General features: G+C 38.5%; 1 protein-coding gene across 2 annotated transcripts in view; it reads right to left on the reverse strand.

The window, feature by feature from the left end:
- Positions 1-1,558: 1,558 nt before the first annotated feature.
- LOC109546595 (calcium/calmodulin-dependent protein kinase type 1) overlaps positions 1,559-21,113 on the reverse strand; it is a 25,857-nt gene continuing 6,302 nt past the window's right edge. Inside the window, exons 2-5 of one of the 2 annotated variants that reach the window (XM_048663823.1) lie at positions 15,934-16,406; positions 15,754-15,851; positions 7,438-7,663; positions 1,559-6,932 (exon numbers count right to left, since the gene is read on the reverse strand). In XM_048663823.1, coding sequence (XP_048519780.1) covers positions 7,483-7,663; positions 15,754-15,851; positions 15,934-16,406 — 752 coding nt within the window. In that variant the 3' untranslated portion in view covers positions 1,559-6,932; positions 7,438-7,482. Of the gene's footprint in view, positions 6,933-7,437; positions 7,664-13,487; positions 14,041-15,753; positions 15,852-15,933; positions 16,407-21,113 lie in introns of those variants that run through there. The other variant, XM_048663824.1, reaches the window with a different exon arrangement.

Genomic DNA, 21,113 nt, shown 5'->3' on the forward strand with positions numbered 1-21,113 from the left:
TCATATTATCCATTATGTGACAAAAGAAATTAAAACATCCATAAAATCAAAATTCCTTTTGAGTGGTTCACATGAAAAGAACATTTAGAAGAGGTGTTAAATTATATTTGGAATATATCTATAGATTGAATAATTACAAACATTTGCCAAATCACCAAGCGACGTAAATACGACCAGAACAAATTAAAAAAATGAAGCACTTATAGAAAGATCTGTTCATTATAATACACACATATTCTTTGTGCAACAATTTTTTATATATAATTTTTATTTTTTTATGAGCCCGTTGGCTAATTCTAGAAAAAAAAACTTCTCTTAATATGATTAATGATTCAGTTACCGTAGTTTTTTCCCATATCCTCGCTTTGTTTCCGATTATGAATCTAGGCTTCCTATGTTTTTATTTTTTTTTTGAATAAAAAACTGAAAAATTAAATCTTCAAAACCGAGACTGAAGTTATTTTCATCAAGAAAGGAGGGCAGTTGGATTCCCACTTGCCGATTGTTTTTCCTCTTTAGGACTTCGAGATTTCTTCTAAAAGAACGGCTCATGCCTAGGACTTTTCCTGGCCAAATTTTTCGTTATTCAATAGTTCCGCATGGAACAGAATCTTCCGGCACAAAAGGAGAATACTTCTGGTGAGGATTCCGACTCCGACAGGTTCACAACTTTGCTACCCAGAGTTCTTCCTTTTGGGACTATTTGGAAGACAATTTGTGCTTTTTGTAACATACTTAATAATGTTTTTTTTATTCTGGTTTATATTATTTTCTTCCCTTTATTGTTTTCCTTGCCTTCGTTCAGACTTCATCTGGATTAAAACTTGAGTTCTCAGTGTTACAATTTGGATGTCCTGACACACTATAGCCTCGGTTCATTATTTGCAATTTGCACTTATAACATGTGGAAATAGGCCAGATTGTCAGTGTTTCAATTTGTGCCAACACTTCAGTCGCTGTTTCAATTAAGAGAACCGATACCCAACCGAGATAAAGAAGAATTCATCAGTAGATAAGTATTTTGAGCACCAACTAATTTTGGTTTTGGGCTTCAGGAACTTGCAATCCGAAGTATGCCATCTTGAATTATATTAAATTATATATTTATATTAAGTGTTGTTCAGTGCCGCGTCGCAAGAGGCCAGGTGTCGCGGCACATGGACAGGCAAAAGTTTCACACGATACAGTGGCACCCACGCCTAAATGACACTGTTGTGGACGACATCATTTCGTACATCAGACGTAACCGGGTGAACGAGCTTTTAATGCAGGCAGCGGGTTATTGCCAAGTACAAATTAACAAATCGCGCTTATGACATTTTGTCTAGGACCAAAAATACTAACCAGGTAAGATCCATTTTAATTACAATTAAAGTGGAATGTAATTCAATTTATTTGATGCAATAATCAGTTGCATCAATAATTGTTGTGAATTGATGCAATAATCATTTCACAAGAATACCTCAGCCCATGAGGTATTGTTGTGAATTTCTATTGTATATTGCTCAAAATGTTGCCTATAAAAAGGTATTGTGCCATCTAAATAAGTCCAGTTTTGTACTTAATGTAGGTCGTATATTTGTCGTTTACTGCAGATGATTCAATTTAAAACAGATCAATACAATGTATCTTAACTTATATGATACAAAAGCGTACACTTCAGATTATTTCCAGTAAAGATAAATATTCAGATCAATTATATTCCCAAACTAAACAGCTACTGTGTAAAAAAATAAAAATATTACATAGATATTAATAGTTAACATGTTAGAGAATTACTAAAATCACAAGAATCCTTCAACAGGATTTTTTGATAAATATAAAAGGCTAGTTCTTTCGTTAAGCACAAATGGTAGATACTCATTTATTATAATTAGGCATCATTTGCACACCATCTAAAGCGGTTGTGGGATAGATTAATGATTTTAAAACAACTAACTGTTTTAAACCTGCCTTTTACACTTATTTGTCACATTAGAAACTATTTATATACAGAATGCACGTAAATATATTTGAAGTATTCTCAAAAGATAAAAAATTATCTTCTATCTTTAGAAATGCTATTAAATAAACTTAGAAAGAGACTATTACCAGATGACACTAAAAAAATAACAACCAAATTGTCACAAATGTGACATGTTTATTTACTGTTTGAAAATTTTTATTTAAGCCACTTTATTAAGATGTCAAACCCAAGAACAAAAAAACTTTGACGTTATATGAATTGAAAAAGCGTCCGATCGATATTGCGCGAACGCTCGGCATCGACAAATCAAACGTCCAACGAACCATCAAGAGGTTTGAAGAGCTCGGCCAAACTGGTCACAGAAAAAACGCGCGTGAGACTGGTATCAATTGGGAATCATTCCACCAAACAGCCAGACAGGATCTCCATTTCAAGCCCTAGAAACTCCAAAAAGTTCAACTCCCCTCCGACGACAAGTGCGTACGGCTTGAACGATCCAAACGAATGCTTGGACGCCACGCTCCTCTTCAATGGGAGAAAATCCTCTTCACTGATGTGAAGCTATTCACCGTTGAACAAACCCACACTCAGCTGAACGATAAGAGCTGGTCCGTGGAGGCCTCCGGTACATCGTATTCGTGGAACAAAGGGTGAAAATCAACAAGCACTTCTACCACCGTGACATCCTCGAAGCCGTCGTACTTCCGTGCGGATTGGACGTTCCAACAGGACTCTGACCCACAAGGCGAAAGAGACTCAGGACTGTTGCCGGATCCATTTTCCGAATTTCATCGCGTCGGCGGAATGGCCGCCCTACACGCCAGATCTCAATTCGATGGACTACAGTGTGTCTTCTATTTTGGAGACCAGGTCCTGTGCTACACGCCACAAAACTTTCGAGTCGCTGAAACGGCCGCTGCGTCGGGAATGGGAACGATTGTCGCCGGAAGAAGTGCGTGGCGCGGCATAAATTTTTCGGTAGCGTTTGGTGCTCTGCCGAGACGCGCAAGGAGGCCACTTCTAATCCGGCTGCGCATCTTGTAGTCAAAATAGTTGTTTATTGTTCTTTGTTGATAAATTTTGTTTCTATTGAAAATTAAACATTTTATGAAGTTTTTGCTAGAGGTCATTTTTTATTGTCACCCTGTAATAAATGTTGTTGTTTGTTGGTGACCGTTATGCTAATTGGTAAAAAATGCTTGTTGAGGTGTTTGGGCTTATCGGTCAATAGATCGTCGGCTGAGAATTATTTTGAACATTTTGAAGTCCCACAATGACAAATGGGTAGTATTTGAATTTAAAACTTGAGATCATGTTTTTTTTTACATTGAACAATGTGGCTATGACAGAGATAGTTCCATGTAATTCTTCAGTTTGCTCAATTACAGAGGTATATGTTTGTTCTGAGAATTGGGCATGGTACATTTTTATGCATTAAACGACTTGGTGATTTCAACTCAAATTAGTATAAATATGGACATCGTTCAAAATAATTCTCATGGCAACAGAAAATAGAACACTATTTTTCTTGGGCCAACGTTTCGGCTATAGGAACCCCTGATGATGGGTTAAAATACCCAAAACGTTGGTCCAAGGAAAATAGCATTTTATTTATACCGACAAAATCCAAGCACCTAAGCAGGCATATTTACTAATTTATCAATAAAGTTGTAATAATGCATGAATATTATCAACGTGGCTAGACTATCATCAACGTAATACCAAGTTAAATAATAACTTAAAAGCTAACCTGAAGTTTTCAGAGATTGTATACAGGGTGATCAAGTTTTAATTAATAAAATGGGACAATCATTAATGTCCAAACACCCAAGGACCGGTTTCAAGCCCATTAGCTCTCGTCAGCTGAGTTTGGCCTGAAATTAGCGACAGCGAAACCTAGAGCTAAGAGCTAATAGGCTCGAAACCGGTCCTGGGGGTGCCCAAGGTTGGCGAAACTCGAAATTTACTCGAATCTTACTGATTTTTTATTCGGATCATTAATGCAACGAATTCCTTCTCTTCCATATAATTACTTTCACTCGTGGGCTTACTCCTGCTGCAATATCTTGACTTCGAATTTATGAAACAGAATTTGAGATACGAACGGTTTTCAACAAAACATTCTAAAGAATATGGAAATAATAACTTTTTTATTAACCATCGCAGCAAAAAAATTAATTCTAACTGAATCACCCAGCATTTAGTTTGGAGTTTAGAAACACCACAGATATAGTGGAATGCGATAAGTTAGAGTATTCTTAAAAATTTAGAATATTTGCACTTAGCTCAAGAATTAGATTAAAATGGACCAACATGTCTTACCATTGTTTAACAGCAAGTAGTTTCATAATACATAAAAAGCGCCATTAGAGTCATTCATTGGTATTACTTCTTCTTTGAGTGTTCTATGAATAAAATTAACACTTTTAATATACATCCAAACGTACAAATAATTTTGAGAAAACTGAATATATTGATATTTTGATAAAATTCCTTCAATACAATAAGCTAAAACTGTTATATTGGTATTCCACCAAGCACTTTTCTCCGATTTATTGGCCACTAAATTTACTTTACGTTTCAACCAAAGAGGAGTACGATCCCATTAACTGTAACTGTTCGACCCAAATTTCAACTTGTACCAAGGATCTGATCCTAAAGCAAATCAAATACAAGGTTTTTGGGACCTGTACTGCACCTTTTGTCACTATGCTCGATGAATTACCAGTCAATAAAGTCAAATTACCTTGCAAATTTTATTGTGACAATTTATTTACAAGCTTACACCTTTTGGTACATACAAAGGATCGCGGGTATTATTGAAACTGTCCAATGGCTTCAAAAAATAATATGCAGAAACGTAAGGGAGGTGATTTCGATTCAATCCTTGATAGAGCAACTGACATTATTTTTGTAAGATGTTTAGATAATAACGTCGTAAGTGTGGCATCAACATGTTACTGTGTGAAACCACAATCGTTTGCAAAAAGATACTCCAAATGAAAAAAAAAGACTTATCCAGGTGCAACGTCCATGTATTATTGGAAAATATAACAATGCAATGGGCGGCACAGATTTGATTGATGAGAACATTAACCGCTTTCGAATTGGAATCAGAGCAAAAAAGTGGAACTGGAGCTTGATAACTTGGATTCTAGATGCGAACATACAAAATGCATGGATATTATACAAGAAATCTGGACACAAGTTGACACTAATGCTCGTGCCTCTTGACTTCGAACAGACGTTAGAAAACCTTCTAAGAATCCAGGTCTCCAAGAATTTGGAAAAACTTAAATAGAATTAGCAACAATGTTGTGTGTTATGTCCTGAATTGTATTACATAAAACATTCCGTAGCGCAAATAGAACCAGGCAATAGCATTTTCATGTGTAAATGCTTAGTGTTCAAGACCCAAATTTAAAAAAAATGAGCAAATGTTTCCTCGTAATTTTTAGAGACGATCAAATATTTATTTCAGATAATCTGCTTAAAGTGTACTTTAACGTAAAAAGGAAAACATTTGAAACTCGACTAGACATAAATGTTACCAGCCTTTTAAAATAAATATCCAGCTCACGAATTTTCAACCAATAAGAATGACTCTATAAAATTATGCGCTTATGGATGACCAACTTTTCATCTACTCATTAATATACAATCAAAAATGTTTAATGCGTGTTTCATGAAAATCTTTTTCGATGTAATTTTCACATAAGGCCGATATACATTAGTGTTTACATTTGGCACAATATTCTTTATAGTGCAAGTTAAAGCTGGCCATCCACCGAAGTGGGTTTATTGAATATCTTAAAATTAATAAGGAACATATTGTCCATTATATAGCCTTATAGTAATGTCTTTACATTTAAGTCACATTAAATACAGCGTAACGAAAACTTCAATCCTTAACTATGAGATATAGCACTGCTGTCAAAAAATGAGGGGTTTGCAAAATGGCTGTACACATTTCCACAACTTTCTTACGTGAAAACATGACGAATTAGTCCAATTGATCTAATCTGAAAGTGGACGGCTTTTCAATACAGTGCGGCAAAGTTCGGTTTAAAAAAAATATCAATTAGTTACTTTGCCACTTGAACATTTCGATCAGATAATAGATTTTTTTCTATGCACATTGGAAAAGGCTACTGTGAGACCTAACCAAATCCTATTTAAAATGAAATATTTTATGGTCCAGTTATAAGAAAAATATATGACCAAACACACAGAATTGCCTTTTTGAGGTAAGTAAAATGCTAAATATTTTAAGTTTACAATTCGCCGCAACTCTAATGAATAAAGTAACGTATTTACTTAGATAGTTAAAAAACATACATTTATTTAAGATAGCGGAAGTTTTGACGTTCGCTAACCTCAGGCACCCCCATAACCGGTTTCGAGCCTATTACGGCTCATCAGCTGGGTTTAGCTTGAAATTAGCGACCGCGAAACCTGAACTTGATTTACCCAATGCAAACACAAAGAGAGGAAACTATTAACATCAGCTGGATTTAAACTCAGCTGATGAGAGCTAATAGGCTCGAAACCGGTCCTGAGGGTGCTTGAGGTTAGCGAACCTCGAGACTTGCACTATCTTTCGACAAAATTCTTGCCTTTATTACATTTATTTATCGTATAGTGTACGATTTATTAGTCAAAATTGCATGATCAAATATACATACATACAAGTCTGCAAGGAATGCAGCTTAATTAATCTTGGTTAATTCCTCGTTTTTCTTTTAAGAATATGTGCTAGTATTTGGGACAGACGTATTACAAACACTCTGTAAATTCATTAAATGCGGCAATAATGAATACATTATCCAAAGTTTCATGTGGTGTTGTTCTTTACGTTGATTGCTTTCCTTAGTCTGCCGGATAAATATGGATCAGAGTACAGAAATAAGCGAATTTGTATCTTGGAATTTACATCACATCTTAACCAACAGGCACGTAGACGCGGCTGCAATTTAAAAATTATATTCAAAAACTATTATTTGCGGCTCAATGTGAGGATTGGATTCGATTTAATCACGTTTTATTCTTCAGCTCTGTTCCTTTGCTACTCCCGTAATGTATATTTCAAAACATTACTATTTTGTTAGTTTGCGATGATAGTTTTCATTTGTATTCAAAATTTTGTATACTTGGATATAAACAAACAAATTAATTGAAATAGGCAAGTGCTAATTTCGAGGTTCGCCAACTTCGGGCACGCCCAAGACCTGTTTTGAGCCTATTAGCTCTCATCAGCTGGGTTCAGTCCGAAATTAGCGATCCAGAAACCTGCACTTTATAATGCCAATATATTTACATCGGCGCGGAAACTGTAATATTACTGAAATTAACAAAACTAAAAATAACAAAATTACTAGAAAATAATTATTATCTGAGGGTTAGAGTTTGCACCTTTAGAATTACTAGCGTTGCAGAAATGTATTCATGCGATTCTTACATTAGTTACTTACCTATTCGTTCCATGCAAATTGAAATTTGACCTTAAAACTGAGTATCTACAATTTACCAGCGGAAGAGGCACTACTGCCTCTAGATTGATCTCCACGGCCCCCTCCAGCACCATCCGTCGTATTTAGCTTGGGAGACGGGTTTTTAGGACCTTGACTTCCGCTGCTGCTTAGTGCCATTCTTTGCATTTGACGAATTACAGCTGTTGCATGGTAAGCTTGGCGCCACCTATAATTTAATGACAGTTGCATTCTCAGATTAAACAGATGCATTTGTTTATGTTTTTCGATGGGAGCAATAATGGTTCACAGTCATATTAAAAGTAGGTACTTATAAAAGCTGCTTTGCCAGCTCGGTAATCAATTTGATATAGGTACATATATGAGTAGCATCAACAACAAAATAGCAAGACAACTGTAGCCATGAATGTATTTAGTGCTATATCTGTTTCGTTTGTAATAAGCGACAAGCAAATATCAATAAAATAACAGCGTTGAAATTTTAAATTACAAAAAATATTAGAATTTAAGGTGATAATTAAAAGAAAACATAATGAAACATTCATCATGACAACACCGCAAATGAGGGAAAGATCTGGTAGTAAAATTATAGTAAGGGGAAGTGGACTCGTATATACGACAATTTCTTGCAGCAAAGTTGTTTTGAATATATAAGCGAAGATCTCAAGTGAAACGAACTCAAATGCTTAAAAAAATTGCGTGACTGTTATGGCATTTTTTATTTCAAACATATAATGTAGATACAAAGGTTTGAAAATCAAAGAACCTTTACAGTTATTTACCACACATGTGGCTAGCGGCCAGGCGAGTTGGTTTTCCGATTAATTCTACTCTTTGTCAACATATCGATCGGTACCTAGTTTTACTACTTTCACCCCTACCACCTGATTCCCATTGCTAAATCCCAGATCGGTAGAATTTAATGTTGCTCCCAAACAAATCGGGAATTATGAATGACTAGCTTTGTCTATTTATTAATGTATTTGGTTGCTTTTAATTCTATATTGTTGACGAAAACATAGAATTGGTCAGCTAGTTTAGTTGAATCACTTATTCGTCGATAAAAATAATACTTTGGGTAGATTCGGAGATCAAGATGGGTCGAAAATGTATGAAAATTAACAAGTTTTAACACGTTTATACATAAGTATATGTTAAGGTACTAGTCCTCTGGATACTTTTGTCTCGCAACAAATCGACTGTTGCACTACATTTGTTGCCGTGCTGTGTTCACTAGACAACGAGTTGTCCGCTCCTTTAGTATACGCAACATTGTACCACGCATCTATGCTACGAATGATGCGCGACGCGTGTTCACTAGAATACCTAAACCGCGCACCAATCTAAATAGATTATTCGGTGCTCGCTTAGTCGACAATTTTCGGTTTGAAAATGTAAAAAAACTTGCTAGTGCTCTAATTGTGCTTAGAACTATAAACAAAAGTTCAAATCAACAAAAATCATCTAGCCCCTCTGCGTCCACTGTTGAATACCACCCTTCTTATTCTGCCCACCTTTTCCTATTATGAGCCGTCTGCATCTAGTTTGTCGTGATTATATTTATATCGTCTGTCCAGCGAGTCGGCGGTCTCCCTCTACTTCGTCTGTCATTCGGGTCATGTGTCCAGTCCAGTTTCATTTGAGCCTGACTGTACGTGTAATAACGTCAGTGACGTCACTTCTGATATGGTCTTTGAGAGACACTCCCAGCATTGACATCTTGATTGATTTTTGCGATGGTCAAGGTTAGCGCCTCGGCCCCATAGGTTATGACCGAAAATATGCATTGGTCGAGACTTCTTTTCAGTCACATTGGTATTTGATTTTTAAACATATCTCGGAGTTTTCCAAAAGCTGCCCATACCAGGTCTACCCTTCTTTGCGTTTGGTTTTCTCTGGATATTCGGACTTCGTAGGAGTCAACGGAGAACAACGATAGCGAGAGTTATACCAGAATGCGGCAATGCAGTTGATGAATGTCTACAGGAAAAGTATTTAAACATAGGTAAAACTAATTTCAAAATGTAAATCTCCATTTATTAATAATAATAAACGAGATTATATTACTGCAAATAATCTGTGGCACTTAAAGAAATCATCTCATCGTGCGATTCAGTAGAAAACTGTCTATTTGTCATCAGCCAAGTTGGTGCACGTTCATATTATTGTCTAGAGTGCAGAGAACTATTATGTGCCGTCATTTGCACAGATTGCTGCTGTACCACATTGGTTGATGGTGTTGACAGGTGAGGTGAGGTAGAAGTCGACTTGTCTGGTTCAACCATTAATATTGACTGCAATTCTTTTTGGTATATTTGAGTAAAATCTTTTTTATTTCCAGCTGAGCCCTCTTACAATTTCAATTTTTTAAGAAATTTTAATTCTAAGTTGTAATGTTTGATTTTAATTGTCAACTTAATTTTGAGCAGTTTCATGTTGGTCCATTTCCAGTCGTAATATTGTGTTTCTCTGATCGCCCTTCCGCTGGTTGGGATGCTCGTTCTGCACTCTTGGGGTTTGCTTATAACTTCACGAGTAAGTTTTTTTATATATTTTCTTCTATTGACTCCCCAAGGGTGCTTAACTCTACTTTTTGTATTTCCAGTGGCCCTGAATGTTTTCCCTCACTGAGTGCAAGATGATACAAAAACTAGTCATAGAGACGATTAACAAGCGCGGTGTGATGACTTTAATAGTCGAAAGCGTTAGGCCATATTTATATTCAAGGGTTGAATTTCTTTAGTGTGTACACACGCGCTTCCTTCTTTTCTAATATTATTAATTCACAATATTTGTGAAACTTGTTTGAATGAGGCCAAAAGACAATTTTTGTAAATTTTATAAATAAATAAATAATTAATCATATTTTTTAAATCAAGAATCAAACATTTTAAATTAACTTAAAAAAAGATCAGCTAAGATTTTCGTTCTAAAGGATTTCTTATCTATTCGGCATCCGTAATCGAATCGCATATAAGTTGCCATTTTTATTCGTGTTAAGGTAGCTTTAAGCGAGGCGTATTTGCACAGAAACCATGATCATAAAGGAACATATCAAATCACCAGTTTCACCCACAGCCTGACAAAGTCGAAACGCCGTCGTCTTTGTAAAAAAACTAAAAGTAAACTTTCGCTATGTAAAAATACACTTGGAATTACCTACACATGTTAGCAATTTTTCACCTCAGAGCGAATACAAAGAAATCCGAAATTTGAATTTAGAAACGGGATGCAGACAAAAGATCAGGGATGCAGACAAAATGTACAGCAAATGTAAAGTCTTGTGTTTCTACAGGGACGGATTAACGGAGGGGCTCGCAGGGATTGCAGCTCCCGGGCCCCAACATTGCGAAAACCGCCAATATTTGCAAAGAAACCATGACCATAAAAAACACTACAAAACAGCCTTTTCACTTTCACTCCATTTCATTTCAGTTTAGGGAAATTACTGTTTAGCACATAGTAACTGAAATCCTGTTGGTACTACCAAAAGCTGGTCCCAACACCGTTCGCGGAACGAAGGAACGTAGGATCGGGCTGAACAGGTCCTGAACCGACTTGCGCCCTAATTCGGTTCGGAACTGATCCTGAATCGCTGCCGCAAATAAAGCTACTAAAACCGTATCATGCGCACTAGATTCACAGAATAATCAGCTTTTCAGCGACTGGCGGTTAAATCCAGTCAACATTCACGGGGCACGTAATGGACATCGAAGAAGCCCTTTTACTGCATTATACTATAATATGCAAGAAAGGCAATGGAACGCCAGAATTTGTGGTGTGTGGTGCACCCAATTATTACAGAACTTGAAACGAAAGAAATTTTTAATTTGTTGTCTTATCACTCAGACACAATTTTTAATTATTTCCGAACGTCGACACGGTCATTTGATGAACTTCATGACATTATCGCGGAGAAAAAGTGTGTAGAAGCGATACGCAAATGCGATGCAGTATTTCATCAACGGAGCGATTGATGGTGAGTCAGGTACGTACAAACTATGTCAACTTTACTTAGTTACAATCTTTATTTAACAAAAAACAAGTACACACAATTTACTATGGCACAAATGATTTAACAAAGTTAAAATTGAACAAATTTCAGTTAACAAACCACATACGCAACAAATCAAAATTAATAAAAGTAAAAAAAGAGTAAATAAAAAAATTAGGTTGTAAATTCATCCAAGAGATCATAAATATCTTATTCATACGAACTAGGGGATACTTGGGATTGCGTGGCAAGATTTGTGTAAGTGGTAAATCAGGAAAAAATTGGGAATGTATTGCGGGGATAGAGATTTTGGGCACCGGAAATACTTGCGTTGGTTTAGATTGACGATAATTTAGACGACCTTAAAAAGCACTCGTACACACAGAACATCCGTCTTGGATGTATCTGTCTCTGGCTGTACTAGCGAATGGTGACACCATCTCCACTAACTCTCGGCAAAGATTTTTGGAAATTCTATAGAGCTTAACAAATGTATGCTCTGTTAGATCAAAGGGATTCCTCTTGTGCGAGGTGTCCCTTGGAACCCCAAAACATGGCATAATCCACATCCTCAGTTATGATGGTTATTTACGTTAACATTATTGAATTCCTCAAAGTTCATTTTAAAAATAAATTAAGAACAATCCGTTAAAAAAATGGATACACCCGTTTCTCACGTCAAACAAAACATAAATGACACATCACAAAGAAGCATAAATTAATAGCATTTGAGGTTGGAAACCCCTGGGAGAAGCCTTTTCTACTGGGCTGTACCATGTAATGATTTTGCCTTGCGGCGACCCACCTGGCTTTCGCCTTAAGGGTTTATTGTAATTCCCTCTTTCTAGCCAAACCAATGCCAAGCAATCGGGCTCGACGCAGCTGCAGCCAAACAGAACTCAACCGAAGAAGCGTCAGGCACCATAATGAGTCCACCAGCCGATGCAGCACAAGCGGGAGCCAGCACTTCCCGATGACCTTTATTTTCTCCCAATTTTACATTTCTGATTTTACTTCTTACGAACTGTTCCCTATGGTAACTTCTAAGCCAGTGTTCGGCACACGCCGAATGAAAAATTAAAATTAAACCCTACCCTAACGCGAGTGCAACAGTGGCTGCAAATGTCTGTAGCAGGTGCTACCTACAGCCAACTAACTGCTCGTGCCTAATCTAATCTACAGCTATAGCGTCCGCATCATGTCGCGTTGGCGTCCATATTACGCGCACTAATCGTTGTTTTCCGAGACTAGTCTAAGCATGCTGTTTACCAGATACCGTGCCAGACAGTCGCATTGTTAACGCGCAGTCCTGCTGCCACATACCCGCTTATCCCCGGGGCCTGTGAGACAGCCATAGACCTACAGCCTTTTTGGGTTCAAACTCTACCCTGCAACCCTCCACCAGTCCTCGTCGCTGACAATCTTTTCCGCGAATGCCCCGAAGGAGGCAACCATTCTCTCTTCCTTGCACCTTTCCTGATTTCTCAGTTGCCATTCAGGCGCCGCTGAGACAAGACTTGCCCTTGCTGCAACCCTAGCCGGTTTCTCGCATACCATACGAGCGTGCAGTGCCGTCTCATCGCCATGCCCGCATTCACATTCGCTGCCTCCTCCTAGGCGGAACCTGTGTAGGTAGGCCCTAAAGTTACCATGCCCGGTCTGCGTCGCCTTTTTTCCAAGAGCTAGCATTCCTTTGCCCACCCTCGAGCAGACCGAGTACAAGTCCCTGCCTTTATTGCTGGTTTCCCAGCCCCGCTGCCATTCCTCATGCAACCATCTTCTGCGTGCTGCTGCCACCTGTGCTTTGGTTTTCATTAGAGGAACCTCAGAAACAGGAGTGCTCCAGAGTGCTCTCCTAGAGGTATCGTTCGCGACACCGGCTCGAAAAGATTGACGGGTTTCCCAGCAAATCGTTACTTCTGTTCCTGCCTCCCTTGCATTGTGCAAAAGGCCTTGCACCGCAACAGTTTCCGCCGACCGTCGTACCAGTCGATAATTCCCGCTGCCTGGGGAACGACTCTCTTTCTCAACTTTCAACTTCAAGAATACCGTTTCGGCCGCCTGTCATAAAACCCCGCCTCACAGGAGGGATGCGATACGAGGGCTTTTTAAGGTCCTATCGATAATTTGTTTGGTGCAAATGAGGAGCATGTAGCATAGGGTGGATGTGGCAGAGCTGTAGCAAATGGTTGACGGACATAATAATTGCTGTACGCTGCATTAGGAACGGCCGAAGGCGTAATGTCAGCATGAATAGCTTACATGATTTACAATTTTACTGGCATTTTCCTGTCTTGACCCACTGTTTTGAGGTCACTTAGCAATGCCAGAAGGAAGTGACGCTCGTCATTCTCGTTCACTACCTTCTCATTAAGTTGCCTTTCATGCATATTGTTTTTTATTAATTGCAATATCTCTGCACTGCTATCTTTAATTTTCAACTTCAAGCAGTGTGGAAACTTCGAATTGTGTCTCTTGTACCGTAGTATACTATTTCCACGTAGATCCCGATCCCGAGGGTTTGTTTTTTCGTTTGGCGAGCTCACGCAAAGCAGCTTTGCAGGTTTTTCCACTTTTTTGGAGTTCCTTTCCTAAAACAACTAAATGATAGAGCTTTTTTCTTTATTTCAGATATGTATAGTTTCATTGCCACTTTAGATTTGAGTAAAATTATTGATAGCATTTGTAAAGCAGTCTGGGATGTTATGAAAGAACAGTAAATGGTAATTTTCCGAACTGCATTGAAGTAATAGATGGGAAACACATTCGAATTAAAAAAATCTTCACATAGCGGATCGCTTTATTATAATTACAAAAAATGTTTCTATCTTCAACTGCTTGCTATATGCGATTTCGATTATTGCATCACTTTTATGGATGTGGGTCATTTCAGAAAGAACAGTAATTCAGCTATTTTAAAAATTCAGTTCTCGTGGCAGCATTCAAAAATTTAATTTCTTACTTATGCTTTATTTTGTGTTTTATAGTTACAGGAAGTAGTAGAAAATCAAGAAATGAACTTACCTAATCGTTTTGATTTACTGAAGGCAATGCCTCGAAATCTTCTAGCATTTCCTTGCACACTTTTTATCAAACAATGCTGCTCATAAAATGGACGTGCTTTTATTAACGCAATAAACTTGTCATTGTCACAGGCGCACTCCATATTTTAACTAGGAACTACACTGACAAGTTGCTGCATGAAAAGTATCCTTGGGTGAACAGGTCCATATAGACCGATAGAAAATTGGTCCTCTAAACTCGTAAAATTGCCAGCGCGACTGGGATTGACGAGTCATCAAAATTGAGTCTCCGCAACTGTATCGGAGAAATATCCCTGTGTGTATTGCTCCACAAGGCAAAATGTTAAAAGTGTATACGCGTGTAAAAGGGCTGTAAGAGTCCTTTTACAGGAACAAGGACATCCCCAACCCAAAAACAGTCAAACGTCTTTTGCAAAAAGTGAAAAGGCCCGTACCTAAGAAATCCCCTTCATAAAATTTTTCTAACTCCCAGAAAGAACGGGACTTGTAGAAAAAATTTGGAAAGGAGCTGGGGCTTAAAACTCACCCTATGCGATTTATTTTTTGGCAAGAACTCTAAGCCATGACTGAACCAACCGACACTGAATGCTTGACCACTTTGCTGAATATGGCTAAGCTCAGCCACCCCACTGGTGGGGCGAACCCCATGACAAGGGACGCCCAGTGTTGGCTCATAGTTCTTTTGTGACATCGACGGACAATTTAAAGACAAAATGGCGGTCGTCTTCACCGCTTTCGGTAACCCATAACTGCATGGGATTTGACAAGAACCACGCGGCGCGTTAGTATGCCTCTGTGTATGGTTCCGTAAGGTCCTATGCTAAACATGTATCCGAGATACTAGTCTGCGCGCAACTGCATCCCCGTCCAAAAGGACTCTAAGCTGCACGCAACAGGGATGTTGAAGGAGGTCGAAAACATTGGACCGAAAAGATACACAGGGAAAAGAAATGTCTGTCGGTAAATCCATCAAGCCGATTGTAAGGAGTTTGATTTTCGCAAAAGTTTACGGCTGAGACACACCAAAAAATAAACGTGTTCGTCGAAGAGTGACCAGATGAATTGCGAAGAAGTTCAAGCAGACTTACCGTAAGGTGTGTACGGGGCTTTAAAAATATATCAATTATAATAAGAAAAAAATAGAACGATAGTGGTTAAATGAAGTAGCCGGGAAATATAACAAAAGTTTGACCAATATTAAAATAAAATTGGTTAAGCTTTTGCGACTTGTTTAAGTTTAATAGAACGTAAGCGGCTTACCGAGACTTTGCAAAATTTTTCTTCAACTGTTCAGATACAGTGCCATGAATGTTTTTACTTGACGCTTCATTGCCAGAAATCCAAGGATGAGCTAGTGCCTGAAGTAAATGTTATCATTCAAATAAAATCAGACTTTCGTTTGATAAAAATGAACTGTTCCATATTTGGTATAATACACACCTGCTTGCAACTGAATCGTTTTTCAACGTTGACGCAAATCAAGTTTTTGATAAAGTCTTTTGCAGAACCACTGATTTCATCCCAATAAGGAGAATCGAACTCAAATTCCCCTTTAAGAATTTGAGCGAAAAGATTCACATCGTTTTCATCATAGAAAGGTGGATATCCACAAAGTAATATATAAGAAATCACTCCTATACTCCACACGTCAATGGCTTTACCATATGGTTTTTGAGCCAATACCTCGGGGGCTACATATCCTGGAGTACCGCAAGCTGTTGCCATAATTCCACCATCTTCCATTTTAGAAAGGCCAAAATCGCTTATCATGATCTTGCTTTCCTTATCTGGGCTATAGTATAACAAATTTTCAGGCTTCAGATCACGGTGTACCACTCCTTGTTCGTGCATATAATCAACTGCTTCTAGCACCTGACGTATTAAATGGGCTGCATCTTTTTCAGTGTAGGAGCCTTAAAAATATATTTGCTATAAAAATTGGTGGTACGCAATGAAGAAAGGGTTAACAATTATTTAAATTTGTAAACAACAGTGAGAAATCAGTATCATCCCAGTATCCGCATCAATAGATTTTATTCATGCTGACATATTTTCTTAATTACATTTTAGCAAAATCAGAACTGCATGATTGATGATACCATTTACGCGTACACTCAATCGTTTTTTTAAGCAAAGTTGTATATAGTACGGGAGGCAGCGACCGAAATTTTGCACCGATTCCTATAAAGCTCACTTTTCCAATTTTCTAGTTTTGATATCAGAAATAAAGGAAACGACAGTCTGCCGCGCCAATGTGAGGGCACACATTAAGAACAAGTTTTGAAAACTGTAAATAAATGTTATTTAAATGCCTTATTCCTACAGGCATCAAACTTTGTAGAGTGGTCAATAATACCCAAAAATGCAGTATAATGATAGTCTACCGCGTTGAACGGTATCGGTACGGATCATAAGTCTACCGCGCACGCAAGGTGCTCAAAATAGTATGTATTGGTACAAGAGACGAAGTGCATGACGCAACTTCAAGCAGTGACGAAACTTCGGCCGGTTTATTTAGTCGATCTTTTACGATGCGCCGGCCTCCAGACGCACGCGCATTTTAATACTGTTGAACGATGCGGTGGGAAATTGTCAGAGATGGGCGTATGCATCTCTGAACTATCGCCAAAGCTATTTAGTGAGTGAAAGTTCTCAACTTCTCGTGTTTCATTCAGATTGATGGCTTGTCTCTTGTACGATCAACATCGCAAACTTCCTCTGTCACGTGTTTGTTTGTTTTTTCTTATTTGAAATTGGTTTATTGGGTACAGCTTGTTTCGAAACTTCAGCGTGTGTGGCTCCTGTTAAACGAAAAGCCCCGGTTTTTCACCAACAAAAAAGAAATTCGAGCACGTGGCTCCATCAGAGCCAAGTGCAGGTCCCCCCTTGCAGGGCTCCGGAAAGTCCAAAAGTGAGAGCAATGAAAAGTGCTCAGGAAGATCCGGCTACGACCGGTTCACAAAAAAGCCAAGTAAGTGCCTCTGGCAAATACCCAAAATCCACTCCTTACTCCTACTCCACCCACTCTTACAACACCAACCGAAAAGAACGTAACTCACTCCAATCTTAACTGAAAAAAGCCCTAGCCACAATCCAAAAACTCAACGCAAACGTAACAAAACTTTCCGAGAGGTTATCCGTACTCGAAACAATTGACAAACCCAACTAACATGCTACTCAAACGCCACCGAACCAGCCCCAAACGACTGAATCCATGGAAATCGATCTAAATTCCCGCCACTAAAGCCCGCAGCTCCATGGAACTTTCCAAAAACAACTAACAAGACGCTCCACAAACACCTCCAGGCTGAAGAAGCCCCCCAACCCACTCAAACTCCCAAATCAAAGACTATTGTCCCAATTACGGCCAAAAACCCGGCAGACTGGACCAAGACCCAAACTCTCCTAAATCTCCACAACATCCAAATCACAAATCCCAAAAAGAAGCACTCAGGCATATCTTTTATTCCCTCCTCCACGGACAAACATCGGAGTATCACCAAACTCCTTACTCAAAACGCCATCGAATACCATACTTACAATCTGGAGGAAGACAGAAAACTGTCTTTCATCATTAAAAGACTCGACTCCCACATGGATATCAGTGAAATCCACAACGAGATTCACGACCTAGGTTTCTCGCCAGAACAGACACACTTTTACCGTCTTGGAAACTACAAAAAAGTTTCCAATATGGTAAAAGTACTCCTACCACAATCCCAAACTTCCAAAACGTCGAACACCTATTCAACCTCCCAGTTCTTATAGAGCCCCAAAGAAACTCAAACACCCTCAACCTTAAACACATTCCCCAATGCAAGAAATGCCAAAAGTTCGGGCATTCCTTGACAAATTGTGCCTCCAAACCCACTTGCCACAAGTGCTCGGAGCCGCACTTTTACAAGGAGTGTACGAAAAAAAAGTGACCACCCAGCCAGCTATTTTCCCTGTCCCCAAAACCCCAATTTCTCCTAACAAACAGATGAAAAACGAAAAAGAGCCCTGTTCAACAACAAAGTTGAATCAGGCATTTCGTATGCCCAAAAAGCCCTTAACTCCAAAGTCAAACCCGTTAAGCCCCTCCCACAAACTACCACGCAAACCAAAATCCCGCCCAAACCAACACAAACTCAGCCCCCTAAACTCACCAAAACTCCAAACGCACAACTTTCATCCCTAAATCCCCAACTCCTCCAACTCTTCTCCGACCAGGAGATTGAGGCCAAAGTTAACAAACTTGCGGCCCTAATCTCCCAAAATCCAATCCTCCAAATGCTATGCTAAGCAATATCATAAAACCCCAAGGTGTCCATATCGTCTCCTGGAATGCGGTATCTTTGTACTCCAAAAAGTGGGAATTTGAGGCATACCTTAAGGAAAACTATGTAGACCTCGCTCTCATCCAGGGAACCTTCCTTAAACTTAACACCCACTTCCACATAAACAATTACATTACTTACCGTACAGACAGAGTCACTCACGGCGGTGGCACAGCCATAATAATCAAAAAGTCCATAGCTCATACACAAATTCCCCCTTTCAATACAATAATTGAAAATACAGCCATTAAACTTGAAATGTACAACACTTCAGTCCAGCTGATCTCCGCCTACAGACCTCCAAACAAAACAACCACCCTGTTAGACTATGAAGTCCTTTTTCATGCAAACGAAACCACTCCCCTAGCTGGAGACCTGAACAGCAAACACTCCAGTTGGGGCTGTAAAGGTACAAATTTTGAAGGCACCAGACTTCTAAAAATTTCCAACGAACTAGACTAACAAATTCATGCACCAGACGAACCCACTTACTTTCACTATGTCAAGCCAGACATTCTTGACATAGCTCTATCTACAAACCTAGCTCTCAATTTGTCAATCACAAATTCTGACTCACTCAGCTCTGACCACAACCCAATCAAAATCCTCCTAAACGAAAACTTTATACCAAACTCGCTCCAACACGCCCTAAGATTTTTCCTACAAGAAACAAATATTCCAGACGAACCAGTAAACTCAACCCAAGAACTCAACTCACTAAACAATTCCATCACCAAAAAAATCACCGAGGCCACTCAAAAAGCAACCATTTTCAAACCAAATTCGAACAAAAACCCTTTCGGCCTTCCTCTTGAAATCAGAAACAAAATCAAATTGCAAAATCGACTTAAGCGATTAGCAAAAAGAAACTCAGAGAATTCTCTCAACCGCCAGGCCAGTCAACTTACAAACCAAATTAGAAAACAAATTTCGGCAATTAACAACCTAAACTGGCAAAATTATCTGGAAAACACTATCACGAAACCTACAGACAAACTAAGACACATCACTCTACACAACGAAAACATCGCCTGGTCTAAAACAGCAAAATACTTATCGTATCGTACTCGACAAAAAACTAACATTCACCGAACATAACAAAGACAAAATTACCAAAGCAAGAGCAGCACGTGCAGCCCTCCACCCCCCTTCTTAATCGCAACAGTAAACTTACCATCAAAAACAAACTCCTCCTATACAAACAAATTATTCGACTACAGCTTCTTTACGGCGCCTCAGCATTTATTACGACCTGCAAAACCAACATAACTAAAATACAAACTATAGAAAACAAAACCCTTCGATCCATCTGCAGAGCTCCCTGGTACATACGCAACAAGGACATACACAAAGACTTGAAAATGGACACTATCCAGGAATTCCTGACTAAAAAACACTCCAAATTCAAAGCCAAAGTCCAAAATCATTCAAACCCACTAATCCAARACACCTTTAAAAACACCCCACCGCAAAATAACCAGGGTCAAAAATCCATCATRGCCMCCATTTTTGTTTTACATATATATATATATATTTCGAAAAAATTTCTGAAGCAGATTTCAGAAAACGCTTTTGTTTTTCAAAGGAAATTGTGCAAAATGTTTTGTTGTCATTAATCAATCACCAGGAACYAGAAAATTCACTTCTTTAGAGTATTTTTCTTTGCAATTAGCCAAAATCAAACCCCAGATACGCTTTTGAAAGCATTGAGCTATACAACACTGCAATCCATATTCTCATGTAATTCTCCATTTTTGAACTATTGCGTTTTAAAAATCGAAGAAATCTCTATCTGCCTACTATGGATTTTAAATTGAATCTGCTGTTCACTTTACCAAAGTGACTACCAGGTGACGACGGTGCGTATGAAATCCGAGTTTTAGATCGATCAATACCCCACTTTTTCAGAGTCGTTTCTAATTACTACAGTGTTGCCCGTTGCCGCAAGGTACTCTTGAATTATACAAGGTGATACCTCTGGACTCCACCCAACATCTGGAGGTGTTGTCTAGCGGTGTTTAGTACAGAAAAATGTAATGGGCAAGGTAATCTGCCTAATTAACATTACGTAAATACCCGTTGCTTCGTGATTATTAAAAACTCCGGTAAACATGTAATTATACAGAAAGTGATAATAACATAGACAAAGGTAAACGGTAAATTGAACAGGATTCGTTGATCGATGGAACGTACTTTCTAAATGTCAATTATTGTCATCATAATTTCTAATTGATATGTTTACAGTTTACAAATAAACATTCATTTTTAATTCATTCATTCGTCTTTAATTCCAAACAAGTT

Source organism: Dendroctonus ponderosae, unplaced genomic scaffold (assembly GCF_020466585.1).
Source record: "Dendroctonus ponderosae isolate FM_Combo_2020 unplaced genomic scaffold, Dpon_F_20191213v2 Dpon_F_20191213_2, whole genome shotgun sequence".
Lineage (NCBI taxonomy): Eukaryota > Metazoa > Arthropoda > Insecta > Coleoptera > Curculionidae > Dendroctonus > Dendroctonus ponderosae.